Source organism: Pygocentrus nattereri, chromosome 3 (assembly GCF_015220715.1).
Source record: "Pygocentrus nattereri isolate fPygNat1 chromosome 3, fPygNat1.pri, whole genome shotgun sequence".
NCBI lineage: Eukaryota > Metazoa > Chordata > Actinopteri > Characiformes > Serrasalmidae > Pygocentrus > Pygocentrus nattereri.
In genome coordinates this window covers 17530982-17556262 of record NC_051213.1, presented here as the reverse complement: position 1 = coordinate 17556262, position 25281 = coordinate 17530982, and the positions used below count along the sequence as shown (strand labels likewise).

At 38.9% G+C, this 25281-nt stretch overlaps 1 protein-coding gene across 2 annotated transcripts; it reads left to right on the top strand.

Annotated features, from left to right (window-relative positions):
• The first annotated feature begins 10405 nt into the window (after window positions 1-10405).
• lingo4b (leucine rich repeat and Ig domain containing 4b) lies at window positions 10406-25281 on the top strand. 2 transcript variants are annotated; one of them, XM_017721691.2, is made up of 3 exons: window positions 10406-10898; window positions 19971-20073; window positions 22122-25281. In XM_017721691.2, exon 3 carries the CDS (start codon window positions 22134-22136, stop codon window positions 23955-23957), a length of 1824 nt encoding a protein of 607 aa, XP_017577180.1. In that variant the 5' UTR covers window positions 10406-10898; window positions 19971-20073; window positions 22122-22133; the 3' UTR covers window positions 23958-25281. The 2 variants fall into 2 exon arrangements, with proteins under 2 accessions (XP_017577180.1, XP_017577179.1); XM_017721690.2 differs by having other exon boundaries at window positions 22119-25281.

The following is a 25281-nucleotide window of genomic DNA, read 5'->3' as shown; positions in this document are numbered from 1 at the left end:
GGGTTTTCATCTGGAATCTTTCAGATTGTCCAGCCCAAAGGCATGATGTCAGGAGTCGAGTTACAGGAATGGGCAGCAGCACAGTGCGAGCTCCAGCTGTAGCCTACAGCCCACGTTTACAGTAATGATGGCCACATTAGTGATTTTGATACGTTATATATGAATGATTCTTGTTGTTTAAGATAGTATCATTATGAGATAATGTCATTATGTTACAATAGACAGCCTTCAAATCAACACAGAAAATGAATGAATGCAAAATATGCCACATGAATGAAGAATATGGTACTGCCTTAGTTAATAATTTCTGTATGAAAATACTGTTTATATAGTGCAGGACTGACAGCGATTATGTACATTAGACGAAGCTGTTTACTATCAGTTTTCTGTTTTCTCAGAGAGTATCCTGGATGAGTTTAGTTAGAATTAAGAAGAGTTATTATGTCTGGACTTCCCTACTTATATACAGCTTTACTTTTCACTATAAATTAATAAACAAACAACTGAGCACTTTTCCGACAGAACTTCTCATGCATCCTGTGCCATACTGTGTAGACCTATAAAACGCATCTTCTCTTATCCCGTCATAATTTTACTTACTATCTCACTGTTTCTATTGCTGTGTCATAGTTGTGTTGTTACATGCTTAATTCATTCGTGTAATAATAATTAATTACAACGGTGATGTAACATAGTTGACTGAAGCTGCTAGTTGAGTCTAACTTCCCTCTGTTAGTCAGCACCTTGAGATGGTAGAGCCGTGTGTTACTCAGGCTCTGAGGTATATATGAACATCGTCCCGTGATGTTTACTGAACAGGCATGGAGTTGGACATGACTCCATCACAGACAGACGTCTCTGAGAGAAAAAATACATTCATGACATGTTTAAAGGGAAATACCCTTTGTGTTATAGCTGCATACTGTGTGCATGTTAGTCATAAACATGCAAAGCCTCCATAAATATCCTGGGATAAATCTAGTATAGGCTGCTGACATGACAATTAGACAACAATGCATGCAAATTCAGCATGTCAGAACAAAACCTGGTATCTTGTACAGTCATATGCTTAAGTTTGAATACCCCTGATCAAATGAGATGTTTTGTTGATTAAAGTGAATATAAGTTAACCCCTTTAAAGACCCAGGTAAAAACCTGGGCTTATGACATACTAACACGCATTATTCAGTAATTACATGGACTACATTGCAAAGTAGCTGAGTTATTCTTAGGTTATTTCATGTGTAGGAAAACATGGGCCATTTGAGGGGATAATGCACTCTCTTCAGGAAACAAACTTAAATATGGTATTTTTCTGCAAGTTGTGATTTCTATTTATTTGCAGAATGTAACATTCTGGGGAAAAAAATAAAGCATAAAACATAAAATGGACCAAAATACAGTAAATACAATACAGTAAATTCTTAAACGGTAACTGTGAATTAAAACATGCAAGTGTGTGTTCTCTGTAGAGAATGTGTTACTTATTTTCACTTGGATCAACAAAACATGTAATTTGACCAGGGGCTCCCAAACTTTTGCATATGACTACGTGTATTCGTTCTCATTTTTTTCTTTTTTTGACATAGTTTTTGATAAAGTTTGAAAATTCTCATTGTGTGAAAATTAAATTAAATCACAAATTGACCAGTAGAAATAGTCCAAATTTCTCAACCTTACATTAACATTTAAAAACCTTTTCTTTCTCCACTAAAGTTACAATTAACCCTTCTCTTGTGAAGGTTTTAGCATGACAGCATCAAATATAAGCTCATTCTAACAGGGGCTAGTATGTGTATATGGTTAATGAAACAGGACCAAAGCTCCAGGGATCAGCTGTAGATCAAGCACCTCACAGCCAAGCAGAGGTCACAGAGGTCTGAGGTGACGACAGAAAAGCCTGTACTTCTTAGCCAGTCTGAATAACCAAATTGAGTTCCAAGGTTCTTTGAGGTCAAACGTCAGTGTAAGTGGATCTCTAGAACTGTGTGCCATGAGCTGACTGCAGATTTCCAAAGCACTTCATACATTCCTATTTCTCATATCATGGCTATGTATTTTTGGAGTCTGTTATATATTTTCACATTTTGAGAAGTTAAAATATACCTTTGAGGTGAATGTCATCTGTCTACATAGAACACACTTCTACACATTTTAATGCACAGACTTATGTGAAGAACTGCTTCCCTAGAACTCTGGATCGACATCAGTTACCACCTACCGCACAAACAGATCCACTAAAGAAGTGATATCCCTGGCAATACATGCTGCAACCATCTGAGGGGAACCTGTAAAAGATTGCTGCTCATTGATTTCAATTCAGAAGTTAACACAATTATTCCCCTCTAAACAAGCCTCCAAGCTCCAGACCTTAAGTGTAACCAGTTACACAGTCTATAGCTGGATTCTAAACTCGCTCACTGGCAGGCCTCAGTCAGTTAGGATGGGCGACTTCTGCCACCCTTGCTCTCAGCACAGGCTGTCCACAAGGTTATGTCTCATCACCCATGCTCTACATCGTGTACACCCATGACTGCATCACCAAGTACAACTTCAACACCATCATCAAGTTCACTAATAGAACAGTAGTGTACCTCATCACTTACAACAATGAGGAAGCATACAGGGAAGAGATGGAACTTCTCACAGAGTGATGCACAGTCAAAAATCTCTCCCTTAATGTGAACAAAACCAAAGAGATGGTTGTTACTTTCAGGATAGAAGCTGAGAACCAAACCTCTAAACATCGAGGGAACCATGGTGAAAAGTGAACTGTTTGAAATTCCTTGTAGTTCACATACGCTCTTAGAAAAAAAGGTACAAAACTGTCACCGGGGCAGTACCCCTTTGGTCACTGGGGTGTTACTCAAGGGACAGTATCTTTAGTCAGGGAACTGTGGATTCTTTAGTTGCGATGCTGTAAAGGTGTAGGAACAAAGTCTTCGGTGACACTTGTCTCTTGCATATAAAGATGTTTATTTGCATTGAGAGGTCGAAGTCACAGACAAGCCTTCGTGAGAGAGCTTGGAGAGGACAGCCAAAAGTCTCTCTGACACATTTATTTCTGCTCCCGGTTTTATACCTGTGGTGGTCCTGTAGCCCATATCTGGTTTCTCTGTTAAGATAGCCCCTAGTTCAATGTATGGATCCTCTCAAGCCATATTAGGTATAAACAAACGTTCTTAAAAATGACCCTTGGTCGTCTTGGTCATCTGCTTGCATTGTTTACCATTCAGGGGGCCCTTTGGCCAGATGCCTCCTTTATCTGCTCCACTGATACCCTATTGTCCTACTAATATTTTAGTCAGAGGCCCACAGAATGAACTCTAATAAACTCTAAAAAATTAATGTTATGACTATAGAATTAATAAGATCAAATTCACCACAGAACATAACTGTACCCTAATTTATTTAAGTGAAATTTAAAATAAAATTAAAGCTGTACTGACCCCACATACCCCATCTAGTCTCCAGGCTTTTTATATTGTTCTGTTTTAAAACATTAGGTTATGAGATGCTACAAACATGTGCTTTCCACTGGCAAAAACATATTTAAGATGCATAGTTGGACCTTAAAACCACTGTTGTACCTTTACATTATCTGGTCTTTCAACACGTCTCACCTCGTCATTCAACACATCACACCTCAACAAAACAATGCCTTCATTTCTTCAGGAGGTTGAGGGAAGTCAACTTGCCACCTCCTCTGCACCTTCTGTTGGTCCACAGGGGAGAGCATTCTGACCAGCTGCATCACAGTCTAGTTTGGCAGCTTGAACAGAACCTTGAACACCTTATTTCCAAAAGTAAACAGACACTTCTTCTATTTAGTGATCTCAGCTACTTTAAGATGCACTTATTGCTAACACACACTTTATATAATCTCTATTGAAAAGCCCTGCCAATTGAATGGAATGCTGTTGAGTAGATGAGCCTATAATATCTATCTATCTATCTATCTATCTATCTATCTATCTATCTATCTATCTATCTATCTATCTATCTATCTATCTATCTATCTATCTATCTATCTATCTATCTATCTATCTATCTATCTATCTATCATTTAACACCTTTGGCATGAGCTGGAGTTTGTGATCCGGAAATAATAATTCAACATCAGTAGCTGACCTTACTTATGCTCTTGTGGCCAAATACAATTAGATCCTCCCAGTAATGTTCCTACATCTAATGTAAAGCCTTGACAGAATAGGCTGATGCTGCAGCAAGGGGGGCAATCTCCCTATTAATTCTTTTGATCGCAGAAGAAATGTTGGTTGAGTAGGTGTGTAAAAACATTTGGACATGTAATGCAGTTATTCACATAGTTACTACATAGTTCTATTATATACCTTTCTGAATCTACCATGTTACCACAGTTATTCTAGATTGAAGGCACTATTTGGGTGTCTCCAGGCATAAACATCTCCAGATGTGGGACAAAAAAGTTGAAAGAGGTTCATGTTTTCTACTGCTCAGTGGTTGAGGTTTTGTGCTCCTTTTAAAAACAGTGTTGTTTCCATTGTTATGTCTGCTCTCAACAGTGAAATCTGCCCTTTTTTGAGCACATATTCATGAACAGGGCCAGATGACATAAAACGTTATTGAGAGTCAGCTAACTTCTCAGTACAAGAGCCATGCCATGCATGACTGAGGGTCATTGACTGCACATGGTATGGGTGCATATATAAGTACTCATATATAGTAGCAGTACCTGAGCTCCCATGCCCAACATGACTAAACACTGTGGTCTATGTTTAATAGAATATCATTCAGGTTTGAAATAAGGTTCCCTATTATAGCACAGGAACAGGCGGATTGGCACATCTCCCCCCTGACTCTCTCAGAGCTGTAAACTGAAGCCAACATCTGTTTCCTGTTAGTTTGCATGCCTTTCAAAGTAACACATAGTTGGAAGACACTAGTTTTCCCAGCAGCCCCCAGTATGATCACATGACTGATCCCATGACTGTCATGAGATCTTTAAGGTATAGCTTTTACAGTTTGTTGTCTTAGAGCAGAAATGAAATAACAGTTAAGAATCTCTTTCTGTGGTTTGTGTGGTGGTATAAATATATCTTGGACAGTGCATGGTGCTGTTTTTGGTTATGCTCTTTAGAGGAAGAGTTGAATTTGCTGTCTAATGGATTCTTTTAGGTGACCAGAGTTGTTTTTTCTTTTATGTTTAGGTAACTAGAAGACAACTTTGGAATATTTAAATTTGTATTTGTTATTTTTCACTGAATTTACTCAATTAATGTTACAAAATGCTGGTGCTGATGAATGTGTTGTGAAGTCACATATACATGTTCTCTCCTAGTAAGTGCCAATCTATGGTGTTTTAAGTGCATTAGGTACACTTAACTTGTAACTATGCTTACTGTCCATTTTATCAGGTCCACTCACGATACACAGTTGTATGCAAAAATCTGGGCATCCCTAGTCCGATTACATGCTTGTTCATTTTCTAAGTTCCTTTACAGAGAACACACTTCTGCATATTTTAATGCACAGTTACTTTAGTTTATTTGCTGAATTGAATATGCTAGAAAATCATAAATGTGGCTTATGCAAAGGTTATGCCACATTTATATTTTATGTTTTATTTTTTCCAATTTGCTAAACTCAGCAAACAAATGATAATTGTACACTAAAATGTCAGTTAAAAATATGCCTATGGCATAAAAAGTCAAGGGCTTAAAAAGGGCTTAATACTTACAGTGTTCAGTGTTCACAGTGGATTTTACTAAGACTGAATGAACCAAACTGCCAAAAACCTAAAAAGAAAATAGATCATTTGTTTATTGAAACTAGATTCTCATCCTGTCACTACTGCAATCTAATAGAGTCAGATCAAGTGTCAAAATGAAAGATGGCACTAGCCTTACAGTGTCACATAGTCAGTGAGTGCTGCAGTGTAGCAGACCATTCATAAATAACAGTTGCATGCTAATAGAGGTTGTGTTGTTTCCATTGAGGCACAGATGTCTCCATGCTGCGGATTAGAAGCACTGCAAAGCAGCGTTATCAAGCTATATGTTAAACCCAGCAGAGCCAAAGCGCCTTAACAGGCACTGCACATTCACAATTTACAGACTCTCCCATCTGGCACGTGCTGAGAGAACTCAGTGTTGGTGGGATTTAGGCCAACTCTGATGCATGTCTTACACTGATGCATGTCTGCACTTCACTGTAATGGATCTACAGAGCATGGCTGTTGCACATTTGCTTTCACAGAGAGGCGGGAAACAGACATTAATGAATGGTAAAATATAGACATGAGTGTTCAGGATAGCTGATACAGCAGAGACCAGTTAATTCTGAGAATGCGGTAGTCAAAGTGATCACCATTTATGGTGATTTCCTCCTTTGTTGATATTTCTTAGAATTATTCCTACAACACTGTTGTGATCAATTTAATCACAAGTTGTGGTAACTTTCTACTTTGTCATATCATATACCTCATTCATACAACTCATCTAATTCTTACAATTATCCATATGTAATCTTTAACCTGCACCAATCCAAATTATAGTGCATCAATTTAAATCTAACACATTTGCGTGTTTGGTGTAGTTTTAACTGGCTTTCTCTCCTCTTTATCCCACTTATACACACATAACACTCAGTCGTGGGCTGGAGGTTAGGGAGCTGGCCCTGTGACCGGAAGGTCGCCTGTTCGATCCCCAGGGCCGACAGTCCATGACTGAGGTGTCCTTGAACAAGACACCTAACCCCCAACTGCTTCCCGGGCGCTGTGGATAGGGCTGCCCACCGCTCCGGGCAAGTGTGCTCACTGCCCCCTAGTGTGTGTGTGTTCGCTAGTGTGTTATGTGGTGTTTTACTTCATGGATGGGTTAAATGCGGAGGTGGAATTTCCCCGGTTGTGGGATCAAAAAAAAAGTATCACTTATCTTACTTATAACCCTTTTCATGATCCCTGTCCATTGCCTACACATTAATCATCATGCCTTTGGCTATCCAAACGTGACATACTGATAAAAATGTCCTGATCTTATATTTTTGCTTTCATCTTTATTTTACCTTAATGCCTTTTTTTTTCACAGCATTTTCATAACCATGCCTTTTGTTTATTCTTATTTATTCACACTTTGTAGAACACAAAAACAATGGAATACATTGGGGAAAAACAAACCCAAAATGAATCCCAGAGTAATCATATTAATTATGAAAAACAAGCACTGGCTAAGTACCAAGCAGGGCCTGCAGACGGCTTCGTGCCAGCTGTCAATCATCCTCTTACCACAGAGAAATGATTATGCTCACAGGTGAGCAAGCAGACTGGAATTAAATGAGATCCAAAACTGATAATAATAAAATACCCGGTTGTCCAACTGCTCAATCACAAAGTACATAACACAAGGCAGTTATGTTATTCATGGTGAGGATGCAATTCCATAGTGAGCTAAAATAATCTAAAGATGATAATATGTGTCAGCAATTCTAAGGACTCTAATGTAGAAATTCAGCCAGGCTTGTGGTTTGGTATAGAACTTTTAAGGAGTTTAAAGAACTCAATGCTTAATGGGGTAAAAGGTGAATGTTTCCTATAATAGAGGGGTGAGTCGCATTCCCTCACTTCATCTGAGACATCCTCTCTCCAGTGACCAGATTTAATTAAATTCCTAGAGGCAATACCAAGAGTGCTACAGTATTCCCAACCCACTAATGCATTGTTAAAGCACTCTCTCTTTCTCTCTCTCTCTCTCTCTCTCTCTCTCTCTCTCTCTCTCTCTCTCTCTTTCTCTCTCTCACATTCTGTCTTTTATATGGACTGTCAAAAATTATTTGGAAATCACATCACAAGTATAACCAGTCTGTTACAGCGTAAATTGCCTCCTCTACTGCAGGCAGTTCTTTCCATAAACACTAATGCACTGTACTCCTCTCCCACTCTTGCTTTCAATTTGGTGCATTACAGTAAAATAAGGGAGGACAGATGTTTTTTTCTGCTGAGGGAGCACAGCTAGCTTCAGGCTCAGAGGTCATTTGAGGATAATAGGTCATCTAAAAACAATGAGAGGCTGATGATGATGAACAATCAGCAGGCTGATGATGTAGCAATCTCAGCTATTTCATCAAAGCATGAATTATAGAGCCATATGCTTTCTCTTTGGCTGAAGAGGTGTTCAAGCTTGCATATAATAGATCTAAACCTCTCTCTGATGGTCAGGCTCTACTGATATTACAAGTCCAGTTTTTGCCCATATTAAACATGCTCATTAAGAAATAGCATCATGAAAAAATTCTTACAATTTGGCATTATCTCTCTGAAGAGAGAGAAGTGAGCTCAGACAGTACTATTCCATCTGATGATAAGTTTGCAAGAAGTGAATCAGACAATTCCATCTCAATCCCAGTGAGGCCTGGCAAACTGGCTCTTAACTAAATTGGGGACATGAACTCCTTGAAAAGAAAGGAAACTGGATTATATGGACAAAAATGTCAAGGGAAACTAGATTGTGTAGACAGCCTTATTTTTTCCTCTCCAACACAGCTGCCATGTATATGGTATGTGAGAGCAGAGCCATATGGTGACCAGTTCATTGTAGGATCCTAAGGAAAAGTTAACACCATCAGTTCCAAACATGCCCATTATTTCTAAAACAGCTGTGGTGGGCAGGTGTGCTTAAAAAGAAAGTATCTCTCCTACTACTTTCAATGTAATTGGCAAGATAGGGCATAGATTATTATTACATATTTGTAAAATGATTTAGTATACAATATAATGTACTATAGACCTGTCCAGGGTGTATCCTGCCTTCCACCCAGTGACTGCTGGGATGGGCTCCAGCTCCCCCCATGACCCAGAAGGATAAGCAGCTTAGAATGTGTGTGTGTGCATGTGTGTGCATGTGTGTTTGTGTGTGTGTGTGTGTGTGTGTGTGTGTGTGTGTGTGTGTGTGTGTATGTGGTGTACTATAACATTTTTTTTAAATATATTTTTAATATAAAAAGTTGGAACAGGGCCATGTTTAACACAGTGTTGCATTAGCTCTTCTTTAACCAATATTCTCCAAACATTTGGGAACTGAAAATACTGACTGCTGTAGTTTTAAAATGGAAATGTTTGCCAATTCTTGCTTGATTTAGGATTTCAGCTGCTCAACAGCCTTGCTGTAGTAATATGCAGAATGTGGTTTGGCACTGTCCTGCTGAAATAAGCAAGGCCTTCCCTGAAAAAGACATTATGATGGCAGCATATGTTGCCAAAACCTGTAAATATAATTCAGCATTAATAGTGCCTTCAGAGATGTGCAAGTCACCCATGCCAAGAGTACTAATACACCTCCCTACCATCCGCTGGGTGCAGGATTTTGAACTGTGCACTGACCAAGACCAGGTGGTCTTTAGCTCAAGGGTGCAGTGTCCATGATATCCAAAAAGAACTTTAGAACTAAATTTGATTTGTCAGACCTAGGGACACTCTTCCACTTTGCTTCAGTCCATCAGCTTGGGCCCAGAGAAGGTGGTGACGCTTCTGGATTATGTTCATGTATAGTTTCTTTATCGTATGGTAGAGTTTAATTTGCATTTGTTGATGTTTGTTGATGCAGTAATGCACTGAGTTCACATACAATGGTTTTGGGAAGTGTTCCTGTGTCCGTTCAGTGATTCCCACTATAGAATTATGTCTGTTTTTAATGCAGTGCTGCCCGAGGGCCCAAAGATGACAGCTAGCTTTTGGCCTTGTCCCTTGCATAGAGATTTCTCTGGATTTTGTGAATCGTTTAATGGTATTACATAGCATAGATGATGAAGTCCTTGAGCAAGACTCCTATTGCTACATTCATCTGCATCTGTAATATGATAAATCGATCTGAATAAGAGGTTATGCTTAAAATGTAAATGTAAATACAGTTGTATTGTGTAAGTTGGAACACCCAAGGTCAAATGAAATATTTTGTTGAATTTCTAAGTGAAAGTAACTTAGCCAATCTACTACACAAAAGAAGTACTACTTGTTCTACTTCACTTTTCTGCAAATGTTATGGAACAATTACAATTTATAAGTTTATAAATTTAACAGATTGGTAATACATATATATATATATATATATATATATATATATATATATATATATATATATATATATATATATATGTGTGTGTGTGTGTGTGTGTGTGTGTGTGTGTGTGTGTGTGTGTGTGTGTGTGTGCGCGTGCGTGCGTGTGTGTGTGTGTGTATGCATCTTAAGTGTTGAAATGTTGTTCTGAACATCTAGCTGTACTTTAATCCGGAGATTTGTGTGAGACAAAAGGCGCAAAGAGCTGCTCATGATGCTGCACAGAGCGCTCACACACTCCAACGGTGTGTGCTGTCCTGGATAAACTCCAGTCAGTCTGTCGAATGTAACAGCAAATCCTGTCAGGACAGCCACCCAGCACGAACACACACTAAATCCAAGAGCTCTCTCTGTCTCACACACACTCGGGATACGTTTCACTCCTCGTAAGCTGTTTGGGTGAATAGCACTGTACGCTACACGCGAGGTTTTTTTTTTAAACCATTTTTCTAAAAGAATCATCGTTTATGTATGTTTTCTGCCTCGCTCCTCTTGCCAGTCGGTAAAGTGTGTGGAAGTTAGATGAGACGAGAGAGAAAGGAAGCTCCAGCTCTGAGAGGAGTCGACCTAAATTATGGCACCAATTATCTTTATAGACCCGAGGGACGCCGCGTGGTAGACAGAAGAAATTAATGAAGGAGTAAAACGATTAAAATGCTCGGGTCTTGTCTCCAGATAGGTTCGCGTCTTCGCTCAGTAGCGCGATACACGACACCGGGAGTGGACGAGGCAGTCTGAGAGGAGAGAGGGACAGAGACGAAGAATGGGAAAATAAAGAAAACTGGCAAATCTTCGCAGCAGAAGAAGCAGGTGAGCTCGTCAGTCGACTCTTCTCGCCTCTTTTGCTTTGTTTGGGTTATCTTGCTGAGTTAGACTTGTAGCTTATACGTGAGCGGGAAGCGTAGACTTCCTGTTTTATGTGGTTATGAATGCTGTGTAAAGTTTTCCCGTTTAATGTAGAACTTCCTCTTTTAGTCTGTTCTTCGTGTGCGCCCATCTGGTGTGTTTCTTTCAGTTTAGCTACTGCTCTTAAACGTGGACTACATTCACGAGGCTGAAGTATAGCTTCTTATTCGAATTTTCCGTTCCACCTTAAATGGTGCAGCAGTTACGTTTGGCGCGTGTATACCGCTACACCGCTGCTGCTTGGATACTGCCGTGCCATTTAAGGTGGAACGGAAAATTCGAATAAAAAGCTGGCGAACAGGAAAACAACTTAGGCCTGGTAAACTATAATCTTATAACCTCTTCCTGCTGATGTCAGGGTTACCATTCATACAACACTGTTGTACAAAGCTGGAGCAGAAGAGGTTTAAATATGGCTCAGGTCCATCTTCTGGTAGTTACATATAGGTTTGTGTTGCCATATATGATTTTTATTATTCTGAAATAGGCCACTGTTATTAAAAGAGCTTTAAGTGTAAAAAAAGCAGTACACACTCTTAAAAAAGATGGCTTTTCAACGGTTCTTTACTAAAGACAACAGTTTGGTGTGTAGCTATGAACACTGAATCATTTGCATGCTTAAAGGCTTCTTTGCACCGTGCAGTTGTTCTTCACATTAGGGGAGAATGTGTTGTATATGGTGAAAATTGTTATATATGGCACCAGAAAGGGTTCTGCTGTTACAATTTCAAGCTTGTAACAACTGAAGAACCCTTTTTAGTGAACCCTTTTAAAAAAGGTTCTGTATAGAATCATATACAACACATTCTCCATGAATCTGAAAAGCGACTACATGATGCAAAGAGGCCTTTAACAAGTGGTTCTTTGATTTGTTCTTACTTCTAAATAGAATGACTGTCCTTACTAAAGAACCCTTGAAGAACCTTTTTAAGAGTGTAGGCTCATTTATTAATTTATTCACCCACTGCCTCACTCACCCACCTGCAGACCTCAGCAATTATTGGAAGTCTGTTTACACTGAAGATCAAAAGGAGGTCAAGTTGAGAGGTCCCAGTTAAATACAAGCATTCCTGAGATCAATCTCACCTCAAACTGAGCCAGATTACTGCTGATGCAGAGCAGAAAATCTGGCGCCTTCAATATACCCAGCATATTCTGATGAGCTCCGATTTCTTGATTCGGTTTTTGGCTCCCCACCTCTAGGAAGGTCTGTCGAATTGATGCTAATCCATTTGTGGAAGTTTCCTCTAATGAGAGATTAAACAGCAGACTGTACTACCAATAATGTGCAGCAAAGCAAATTCTGCCCTTGCGCGTGTGAGTGGACGCGAAAGCAAGGAAGATGGGAGAGGATCCAAATGGGCACTTTAATCAGGCAAGTTTTAATGCACAGTCACAGCGTCCCAGTCACCCCTTGCTGCTTGATTTATCTCTGACTCATGTAATTCACCATGCTGCCTGAGTGGCTGGACTGATGGAGTTCACCAATAAAAGCACTAATCTGATCACTGCCTTTTCTTTTGCTCAGTCGACCTGTCAATACTCTCAATCAAGCTTGAAATGAATTTGTCTTTGATTTAAGAGCTCTTGAAGATGGTAACTGCAGAGCTGAGAAAGAAACTCTGTTTTAGAGGTGATGTGATATGTGACTTATTTTACATGTCATACGTTCACTAGGCTTTCCTCTGTGTAGAAGCTAAACATCTTCTTGGGGTAGCTGTATTTGTTGTAAGGGAGACATGTCTGTCCCATAGGATTAAGACAACAGCACTTTCAGATTTGGTTTTAAAAGGCCTTTAACAGCGAAAGAGTGATCAGCCTGTCCTGGGTCAGCTGTCTGCCCCATGGCGTTTTTGCCTTTTCTTTCTGTGTGTAATCCTGACGCTCTGAACCAGACCCGCCTAGGACTGCTCAGACACATATAACTATTCAGGGCACAGTATGACCCTCTCATGTCTGGTCTGCTGTACAAGCTGCAGTTAGCCACTCACTGAATGACATATATTGTTGCTGTCCAGAACATATATGTATCTCCAAAATGGTTATATTAAAGGAGAAGGTAAAAAAAACAGTCTTTGCTTTTAATCTAAGCTGATGTAAAAAGATTTTACTCCAAGTAATCATATCCATTGGTCCACTCATCATTAAATATTCACACAATATTAAGGACAGCCATCATGCTCAACTGATGTAGAAAAATAAATGTCTGAACAAACTGAGATACATTGTTTTTACAACAGTAATGTATGTTGCTGTCATAGCAAAACAATGTTTCTCAATTTTTTCAGATTTCCTGATTCTCTGGAAAAAAAAACCAAAACATTCTTGACCTTTAACTAACATAACAATTTTATTGCTGATCATTTTGGACTGTTTTTGTTAACGTGTTGATAATGAATATGACATTTTTATGCACCGTAAAGAGCACCTGGCTTTTTCAAGTTATGTAAAAAAGCTTTTGTTCTGACAATATAGCAACAATATATCCAAGAACAACAATATACTGAAAAAATATTAAAAATCAAATAAATAATTATTATAATGATTAAAAATAAAAATCAGTATACTGTTGCTGTTGCATTTTTGTGTAATTGGAAAATTCCAGGTGTGCTTTACATTGTATAAAAATATGTTCATAATCAGTGGACTCATGATCAGTTATAAAATTACTTAGAATAAAATCTTGCTTCATTAACATACGTTACAGACAAAGGTGGATTTAGTGATTCTGGAGCAAAACACAGGAATGGGGCCCCCATAGAGCAACCTTCTACACTGCCAAAAATAATACTTTAGAAGGTGAAATCTTATTTAATCTATTTAATATATCTAATATGTATCAATCTGGGCTTGTTTTAAGCATATTTTAAGATTATTTCAAGGGCATGTATCCTATATTTTTCTTGTCCAAAACAATCGTAATCCATTTTTACATGACCGTTTTCCAACTTTTACATGACCTCTTTATCCTTTAGAAATAGACAGGCTATTTTTGTTACTGTGTCTATAAGACTGCTGTAAGTAAATGGTCTCTGTTCTGATTGGTCTCTGTTCTGATAGTTGGGCTGAAACACTGTATAATTTGGATGTTAATGAGTGTGGCAAAACTGCTGTGAGCTGAATGAGTAGGTATGTGTAAATGCTAATGTGTTGGTTTTTCATGACAAAACGGAAATAATAAATTCAGAATTGTTTATTTTTATATATTATATTTTATATATTTTATATATATATATATATATATATATATATATATATATATATGTGTGTGTGTGTGTGTGTGTGTGTGTGTGTGTGTGTGTGTGTGTATGTGTGTGTGTGTGTGTGTAAAATAGGTTATTCACATGGGGGCCCTAGACAGCTGTCTACTTTTGCCTAGTGCAAGACCACTCCTGATTATAGGTTATTTTTTGCATTTTCTGTAAAGTTACTGTTTTGCAGATACAAACTGATAACATATATTCAGTTTTCAGCATATTCTGTGTTAACAGTGTCTTGATTTTATAGAGCTCTGATTATATGCTACACAAATTATGTGGACCAGATTTTTTGGGGCTCCCCAGTCCTCAAAGCAAACAAACAAAAAAAAACAATAACTAGAACTTTACTCGGATACACTTTTTAAAAAAATGGTCATTTAAAGGTTCAAGCAACCATGAGTACTATATTGAACCATTTCACCATGCAAAGAAACATTTAAGCATGAAATGGTTCTATATAGAAATATTCCCTTTCCTAAAGAACCCATAAAGAACCATCTTTTTACGAATGTAGGATATGACCAAATGACTGTGGTTTCCATGAAAGATGATAAATGAGAGATCATCAGAAGAGGCTGAGGAGTCTATTAAAATTTTGGTACACCATTTTAAATGTGTTTGATTTTTATTTATTTATTTATTTTCATTTTTTTTCCAATACAATATGTATTGGAATATATAAATGTATAGAACTAAACATGAAAGTGTAAAAGCTCTGAGTTGACTAAGAGCAGGGTGGGAAAGCGGGGGTAGATATATGTTTAAGTGCCTTTAGGTGAATGAAAGCCAAAGGTGGCTGTTTGGTCTCCTGCCAATATGTGCCCATATTCACATCGTGTGCCTCTTTGTAAGCTTACTGACAGTCTCAGGCTGGTGTGCACGTGAAACAGGCTTGAATCATACTCCTCCCCCATTACAGCAAGTTCCCATCAATGGAATCAAATCTGAAGCCAGGGCTTTACAAATGATATCAGCTGTTACTGACCAGCTTGTGTGTCAAATAGGAGAAGCCAGCTGTGCGCTCTGTGTTAGGGATAATGCAAATATTTGTTCACAGTGTATGGTATTTTTAATCCATTGTATCCAGTAGAGACATAACTTGCTTAAACTGCATGTTCAACAAGCAGTTAAGCATAGTCACAGTATTACAGTAATGCACATATCATTAATAATATTACTTGAATCATGCGACTCCTAATAAGAGCCAGTTTGTTTAGATACTTATATTGTTGATTAAAAAAAATCCTGAGCACTGACTTACTTTTAGACTTTAAAAAATAAAAATAAAAAAAACAAAACAAAAAAACAGTTTTAACAGTTGGCTCATTATCAGTATGTACTCTTTCCTCCATTTCTATTTTTGTCCACATTGTAGCAGTACATAATGTTCAAGCACCAGCAGTAAAGTACAGCACAAAGCTGATATCATATTCAATTATAATTGCATTCAGTGTGCCTGCCTTTTTGTGACTGAGTTCTGTTTGTATTAGAATTAAGCTTCTTTGTGCTGTCTCTTGAAAAGCACAAGAAAAGTAAACAATAAAATCATATAATGCCAGTTTAGCCCAAAAGAACGTACATAAGCTTATCCAGTATTCATCATTCAGGGATGTCCACTAAATGAGTTTTTTATTTGTTTACTCAAACACACTTATGCTAAACACTCTTTCCCTTTCCACAAGTTCTGTAGTTTTAACAGACACTTAGGAAAAAGAAAACACACATATTCAAAAACCTCCACTCCCTCCTCCTCACAAACCATTCAGAGAAACTATAAGGATCCCTCTCTGTATCTTTTAAAAATAAACAGACTCTCACTGAAAAGCTGATGCAGACACAAAGTGCCACCTACTTTCATACCCCAACCTCTGCAAGACATTTGTGACAGCTGTGGGGATGTATACTGATGTATACAGAATGAATGGCTCATGTAATCTTGTTTGTTACAGGCCTGAAGCCTTTGCAGTTTTTCTTTATCTCTCTCGCACACTCCTTTAGTCTAATGCATAGAAATCAGTCTCACTTTTGCATGCACTAAAATCTGAAAACCAGGATTATGTGCTACAGCCACAGTCCATCAGCTGAAAAATGCATTCGTTGAATATAAAAACATACATTGCATACAAGTGCAGCACAAAGCTCAGCAAACCTTGTATAAACCTTCTATCCTGCCTGATTTCTTTGTTTATCTTTTATCTCTCTCTCTCTCTCTCTCTCTCTCTCTCTCTCTCTCTCTCTCTGTCTCTCTCTCTCTCTCTCTCTCTCTCTATGCTCATTTTTTCTCTGTTCCATTGGCAAGCTCATGGGGAAAAACACTGGGGCATCCTTTAGAACTGTTATCTTACTCCACTCTGTCCGGCACCTGTTATTTGCTTAGGGAGCTTTTAATACTTATGAGTGTAGCCGTGTTGCATTCTGTGGAGGGTAGTGATGGAGCTTGGTGCAAGACCAATAAACAGCCCCCTTTCATGCTGGCGCTATTGTTGCTCTGAGGAATTCTAATAGGGGATTCATGATTGGCTGGGGTTAGTTCTCATCCAGACGGGGTAAGAATAGCATCACACTGTGAGAAGAGAGGGTAACAGAGTCAGCCTTGCCCATTCCCTGTCTGCTTGCTGAGGGCAAATGTCAGCCAGCTACACAGGCCAGTGACCTCTCACATAGTTCTGAAACTGAAGCTGCGCTGGCTCAGATAGAATGTTAAAAGAAAGTTAAATAAAACTTGCAAAAGTTCAGAGTCTTGAAGGTTATTTGTTCAAGCTTGACTGCTTGAAACAAAAATGACCTTTTCACACAAGAGTACACTGGCAAGTAAGGGTGGGGAGTATGGCAAAAATATAACGGCATGATACTCAAAGACATTTTCATGGTTCACAATGTGTATTAGCATATTTAGTTTTTCTAAGGTTTGCAAAAAGTTGGAATGAACAAAATGCACAAGCAAACATTACAGATACCATCAAGATGTCAATGTTTATACAGTAGTATAATGGCCTAATTAACTAACATAATATCATCTGCTTGTTACTTTGAAGTTTATAGGCAATTTGCAATTGACAAAAATGTGTGTGTTTTTTTTACTATTTGTTTAGCTTTTTATAAGTACTGTCATAGCTCACTTTGGCCCTCACCAGTAGCTGCAACCTGATAAAAATGTCTGGTCTTGATGAGTTTTGTCTGGTGGTAAGATTGAAGACAAAGAGTCCTTTACTGTGTCTTCTGAAAAAAAGAACTTGTAATAGAATGTTGAACATAGAGCATTGTATTTGTGTGTGTGCATGGCCCAGAGGACAAACAGGCTATGGGAAAGTTAAGTCATATTGGAATCATTGGTTTTAATTGGCATTGGTTTTAATTGGTTTTAATTTTTAGTTGGCACTTAAAAAAGATTACATTTAGCTCTAACTACTTAAGTAGTTAGATAATTTGCACAATATATTTGGCAGAGTGACACCAAATTGAATACATTAAAAACAATCAATTTGTTGATTATCATCAATATTTGTTGGTATTAAAATGTACTTATTTATTTGTTTATTTATTTATTTCCCAAATCCATTAATCAGTTACCCAATAGCATGTCTTAAAAGTAATACAATAGAAGCAGTACTCAAAATGTGCTAGCTAAAATTTTCACTAAAATTCGCTGGCTAGCTAATTATTGGCTCTATATTTGTAGACAAAACGTACCTTATGCTATAACATGAACAGTAGATCAGTGCTTTCTATGAGTACTGTAAAGCAGTGTTCCTAAGGCTTCATGACACCTACATAAACGCTTTATGGCACCTAACATAGACCTACATAGGCATGTATAAACACTTATTCCAATAGGTGTCATTTCTCATAAAGGTTGCGTATGTCAGCTTTGAAGCCAAGTTCACAACATATATGTTTAATATGATAAAGTTGATGAAAGCATCCATTTTGATAATAATAAAAAATAAGAATTCAGTGCCTATGATCAAGATATAAGGAAAAGGCATTTGTGAGGCTTACAAACAAAATTTCAGGTCAATTTGACCCCCTTTATCCATTTTAGGCTTGACAAAAGCTTAAATTCAACTGTATTTCACCAAATGTTTGGTAGACTGCATCTATTATTGATCAAAATGAGCATGATCACAGACTTAACTGTGTGTAAAGTGGTAAGTTGTTGTGTAAGGAACTCTATCTTACTGAACCTGATATAAAGAACTGAATAATGAATGCAGAAGTAAGAAGAGAGAGAGCGAGAGAGGGAGAAGGAGAGAAAGAGACTGGCAGAGTCAGTCCTGCCACTTTTCAGGCACTGCCCAGGCTAATCTGGTGCACCTGTCAGCCTCTGTCTCTCATAAAATGAACAGAGGGATCAACACTTTAATTTGTGTAAGCAGGACTCTGCTCCACAGACAGGCTGCATGGTGTTAGGATAGCACAGCTACATCCAGCTCTCCCCCTGCTAGCCCCACATTATGAGTCAGCTCTTGCAAGCAGTAGAAGACCTTTTCCGTGAATACCAGAGATGAAACTAGATTGAAAAGCTTAAGAATTGCTTTCAACTTCAATCATGTCCCTTCTGCGGGGAGAGATGGGAAAATTGACTATGAGTGAGGGAGACAAGTGAGAGATTTTCAGCTATGCAGGTTTGATTTTGTCTCTGTGTTGCTTATGGTTGAATTTTAACTGATTTATATATGGATAATGTACATTAGTAACAGTCTTTTGACAGTGTTTCTGTTGAAGGTATATTGTAATACATGTCCATTCTATGTGATCCATTGTTTCAATTTTATTTGTGCCTTTCCTTGCGTGTTACAAATAGTATTTTGGGGCAGTTTTGTTCAAATAATTCATATGTAATTAAAATCAAAATAATGATGAAACTAGCTGTTTTTCAAGGATCACTGTCAAATTTTGCTGTTTGTTTTTCATACAGTATGCTAATTCAATACATTATTGATCTCAGGTCTTGTTAGTGTCTTAGACGTTAATGAGACAAGAATAGCTGTTGCTGGCTTTTCATTTTGAGGAAAGGAATTTGCTTTCACAAGTTTCCTGTTTTCTTGCCTTAGGGATTGAAGTCACAAAACTGACTCTAGTTACTTTTTATAGACTGTGTAGCAGTCAAATTGTTTTTAATACAAACTGCTAATAATTTGTTTTGGATTTGTACGCAATCCTTCGAAGAACTTGTGATCACAATCATTATATGCTTTATTTTATGTAACACTAAAATATACTTATTGCATTGTTGGTAATGCAAAGTCTAATAACTATCAAATTCTAAACAGAACAGCTGTGCAGAATTCATGCAGTGCTGGCATTTCTTTGTTTTTGACCAAATGTCAGCTCAGCGTGCGGAGGTGTGCTAGGTGGCTAAATCCTAATTTATGCCCAGTTGTCTCCACATGCAGCCCCTGGCCTCAGGTTAAACCAGTGGCCAGTGTGACCACAATCTACAGACCTGTCTACTTACATTAGCCCTTCCAGCAGTCTCACAGCACACTCTGCTCCAGATAACTGGTCAGAAAAGGGGCTTGTTAAAGAGGGCTTGTGAGCACCACCTGGCACTTAAACATACTCTCAGCCTTTTTAAACAAGCTGTTTGAGACTTTTAAAATACTTTTGTCATTATTGTTGTCAGCAGGAATTATTTGCAATACTGGGACTTTGAAATGAATCTGCCGTGTTTTCTTTGTTTCTGAATGGTTTTTATTTTTCTCTTGGATTGTAGGTTGTCTGGAGGTGAATGATAAACTCAAGATAGGACTGGACTCAAGACAGATCTGAACCTTATAAATTCTGGTTATGAGAACTTGCACTACAAAAGCAACGTGGTGAGTGTCATACCAATAAATCATCCATCCATCCATCCATCCATTTTCTAAGCCGCTTCTCCGTCAGGGTCGCGGGGACCAATAAATCAATGTAAAAAATTATGTTTGATTTTAAGTGATGCATCAGAGATAGAAGTACACTATATTGCCAAAAGAATTCACTCAGCCATCCACATAATTGAATTCAGGTGTTTCACTCACTTCCATAGCCACAGGTGTATAAAACCAAGCACCTAGGCATGCTTCTTCAAACATTTGTGAAAGAATGGGTTGCTCTCGGGAGCTCAGTGCATTCCAGTGTGCTACTGTGATAGGATGCCACTTGTGCAACAAGTCCAGTCTTGAAATTTCCTTGCTAAATGTTCCACAGTCAACTGTGAGTGGTATTATAACAAAGTGGAAGCAATTGGGAATGACAGCAACTCAGGCACGAAGTGGTAGGCCACGTAAAATGACAGAGCGGAGTCAGTGGATGCTGAGGTGCATAGTACGAAGAGGTCGCCAACTTTCTGCAGAGTCAGGTCTGCTACAGACCTCTAAACTTCATGTAGCCTTCAGATTAGCTCAAGAACAGTGCATAGAGAGCTTCATGGAATGGGTTTCCATGGCCAAGCAGCTGCATCCAAGCCTTACATCACAAAGCGCAATGCAAAGTGTTGAATGCAGTGGTGTAAAGTGCCACTACTGGACTCTAGAGCAGTGTAGATGTGTTCTCTGGAGTGATGAATCATACTTCTCCATCTGGCAATCCTATGGACAAGTCCAGGTTTGCAGGTTGCCAGAATAATAGTACCTGTCTGACTGCAAGTTTGATGGAGGGGGGATTATTGTGTGGGGTTGTTTTTCAGGAGTTGGGCTTGGCCCCTTAGTTCCAGTGAAAGGAACTCTTTAATGCTTCAGCAGACCAAGAGATTTTGGACAATTTCATGCTTTGTGGGAACAGTTTGGGGATAGCCCTTCCCTGTTCCAACATGATTGTGCACCAATGTACAAAGCAAGGTCCATAAAGACATGGATGAGTGAGTTTGGTGTGGAAGAACTTGACTGGCCTGCACAGAGTCCTGACATCAACCCAGTAGATCACCTTTGGGACGAATTAGAGTAGAGTCTGTGAGCCAGGCCTTCTCATCCAACATCAGTGTCCTATCTTACATGCGTTTCTGGAAGAATGATCAAAAATTCCCATAAACACACTCCTAAAGCTTGTGGAAAGCTTTCCCAGAAGAGTTGAAGCTGTTATAGCTGCAAAGGGTGGGCCGACATCATATTAAACCCTATGGAATGGGATGTCACTCAAGTTCATATGCATGTGAAGCCAGATGAGCGATATACTTCTGGAAATATAGTGTATGTAATAAAAGCCTAGACCCATCAGGAGATCCTTGTTCGTTAAAGGGTTAACTGTAAGAGCAATAGATAATATGTTTTATATTTAGTCTGTCAGTGACACATTTCTTGTCCCTGTTGGTAACATAGTGGGCTACATGAATTACCACACGTTGAAACAGTGAAAAGTAATCTGCCTGATTAATCTGACTATTCACAGACTGTTTTGGCTTCGCATTTAACATTCAGAGGTACTAACACGCAATGTTAAAACTACTTAATATTTAAACTGATGATTCTACGTCTTTTGTGTAAAGTTTTCATCTCATGTTGAACAGCTACTTAGAGTCTCATGTAAAGATTTGAACATAGATCATGTTTTTTTAAAGTAAGTCAAAATAAGTAAATGTCCTCTATAGGGAATGAATTTATAACATTTTTCTGTAAAGTTTACGTTTCCGTTTATTTGCTGAGTTAGACATATGGGAAAAGTTAAAATATAAAATGTGCCACAAGTTTTGCACAGGCCACATGTTATCTTTTTTCACAGTAATATGTTAAATTGTGCACCACAGTGTGCAGAAGTGTGTTCTCTGTAGAGGCTGTGTACTTATTTTCACTTCAAAAATCAACAAAATATGTAGTTTTGACCAGGGGCAGCCAACTATTGCAAATGACAGTACATGTCCCCCTAACTGAGTCTCTTTCTCTGGTTTCAGCAGGCAGGAGGTAAGATGTTTGCAGAGGTGTGTGGCCAGCAGGGGCCATGGGCACTCCTGCTGCTGTGGTGTATAAGTTTATCAGCAGCTGATCTATCCTGGCCATGCCCACAAAAGTGCAACTGTCGACAGGACACATTAGAGGTGAACTGCTCCACAAAACACCTAACAGGTGTTCCCGAAGGCCTGCCTAACAATGCCAAGCGCCTGGATCTGTCTGGCAACCGCTTGAAGACTTTGAGTCGGCGACAGTTCTATGGCCTGTCCAAGCTTGAGGATCTGGACCTTAGTGAGAATGTGATATCTATGATTGAGGTGGAGGCATTTCAGGGTCTTAAAAACCTTAGATTCCTGCGAATCAAAAACAACCGCCTAAAGATCATCCCTGTGGGTGTCTTCTCAGGCCTGTCCAACCTTCGCAGTTTGGACATCAGTAAGAATGAGATACTTGTCTTTCTGGACTACACGTTTCAGGAGATGGGAAACCTACGGGAAATGAACGCAGGGGAGAATGATCTGGTGTTCATTTCTCAAAGGGCCTTTGTTGGCCTGCTGAGCTTACAGGAGCTGAATGTGGACCGTAGTAACCTGACCTCCATCCCTACTGAAGCATTTTCACAGCTCCAGAGCCTGACCAAGATGCGTCTGCGAAGACTCACCATTAGCATCTTGCCCAACAATGCCTTCCGTCGGCTGCACCAGCTGCGCACCCTGCAGATCCTTCAGTGGCCCTCCCTGGAGACCTTAAACAGCAACAGCCTTATCGGTCTCAATCTCACCACCTTAGTTATCAGCAACTGCAATCTGAGTGCCGTACCTTACACCTCCCTGCGCCACCTGGTCTACCTACGCTACCTTGACCTGTCCTACAACCCCATCACATCTATACAGGGCAACCTGCTAGGGGAATTGCTCCGGCTTCAGGAGTTCCACCTGGCAGGTGGTAGCCTTCTACGCATTGAGCCAGGTGCCTTCAGAGGACTGGTCCACTTTCGGCTGCTCAATGTATCTTCAAACAGACTTACCACCCTGGAGGAGAGTGCCTTCCACTCAGTGGGGAACCTACAGACCTTGCGGTTGGACCGAAACCCCTTAACTTGTGACTGCCGGCTACTGTGGGTAGTGCGCCGACGTTTCAGGCTGAACTTTGATGGTCGCCAACCTACATGTTCTGCTCCTGATCATGTGCGAAAACGGGAGTTTCGAGACTTTTCAGAGGTGGAGCTCCCTGTCGTGTTCATCTGCAGGCAGGCACGAATCCTGGACAGACAGACGCAAGAAGCCAGTGTGGATGAGGGAATAAATATACAGTTTGAATGCAAAGCAGATGGCTATCCACCACCGTCTATTACTTGGCTGTCTCCCCAGCAGACTCCACTTAGCTCCGTGGGCAGAATACGGATACTTGCAAATGGGAGTCTGGAAGTCCGTTATGTTCAAGTACATGACACTGGAGCTTACCTGTGCATTGCAGCAAATGCTGCTGGGAATGATAGTATCTCTGTGAACCTTAAGGTACGGAGTTTTCCTCGAAACTACACATCTCCCTATTTCTCTGATGAGGGGTGGGTTGAAACCTCATTACCTCCTTCCACCAACTCTTCAGAGCAAGTGTCAAACCCTTACCCCTTTGATGCCAAGACCCTTGTCATTGCCACTACGATGGGCTTCCTTTCATTCCTGAGTTCAGTGGCCATCTGTTTTGTTTTTATGTTCTTCTGGAGCCAAAGTAAGGGCCAGATCAAGCACACCGCCACCATTGACTTTGTGCCACGTACATCTATGGGTGGAAGTGGTGATGGTGCAGATACTGGGAGGTTTACAATGAAGCTCATATGAAATCATGAAAGGACTGTTAAGTGCTTTGGCAATTAGCTAACAGTAGCAAAGGTAAGCAGAAACAGCTTACTTTCTTGCAGTACTGTAAATAAGCTTCTAATCAGATGTGGTTCAGTACTACTTCTTGGTACCATACCATTCAAGTCAAGCTGGTGTTATTTTGTCTTATTTGATTTTCATTACTGAAAAAGAGGCAAATGGGGCTTTTCTTATCATTTTTGTGGAGTTTGTTGGTAAACACTTATGTACCCTGTGCTGAAATAATTGGAAATAGCTGACATTTGCACCGTAAAGCATGCACACTAGAAATGCTTTGAATTGAGTATAACAGCACTGAAATACTGGACATCAGTGTTCACTAGAATGCAGGCACATTTTAATAGGCTTGGGTGTTATAATTATTGTAAATAGGAAGACTGTGTTGCCCTCATGTGACAGTACATGTTAAGAGCATAGTGTGGTCTACTAAAAATCGGTTGGTACTCCCAGACAAATTTGAACGTGCTACTGTATTTGTCTGGAATGTCTTTTATTAACAATCTGTTGTTAATATTAATGATTTATGTATAATGAAATACTTTATGATAAAATCAATAGACAGAATGCTAATCACAGAGTTTAGAACTCTCACAGCTATTACACCATATAATTAGACTATGTAAATTACAGAACTTGATTTGAGATGTATTGATCACCACTGGTAGGACGATATTTATCTCTATACCATTAAAGTTAGTTTCCGACAGGCTTTATAATGTAAGAATCATCTTAATGGTTAGAGAACACATTGAATGTAAAACATGTTTATGATTTTGCAGTTGTCGTTGTGCTACAACACTTTTGGAAAACTGGCCCCAAAAACGGGCATAGCCAGAAACAATAGCTGGATTATAATCACTTAGATAAGTAAAAGCATTTATCAAAAAGATATACTTTGAAATAGTACATAAATTATTTGCTTTTTACTCATTATTGTTTGCCTTGTTTGCATTTGTTTGGGCAATTTTTGTTATGGGCAAAGAATTCATTACTTTTCAGTATTCTTGTTTGTGTGTGGACTGACACATGGTAATACATAAATGTGTTTTATTATGTCTGTAATTATTTCTTTTTAGCCATGGCAAATTATGTTTAACTAATGCAAACTACTTGGATGTGTCTTAACGATACATAAATGACACAACAAAATATGTAGGATAAGCTTTTGAAATAAAATGTATGTAATGTATATACTGTATACTTCTGTCACACAATGCTGTTTTGCTAACTTATTTGTAAAATGTAGAATTTTGCATTTGAAACTATTAAAGACTATACAAATCTG

Excerpts from the sequence above, each read along its gene's own strand:
- lingo4b (XM_017721691.2), top strand. The coding sequence starts at position 22,134 with ATGTTTGCAGAGGTGTGTGGCCAGCAGGGGCCATGGGCACTCCTGCTG.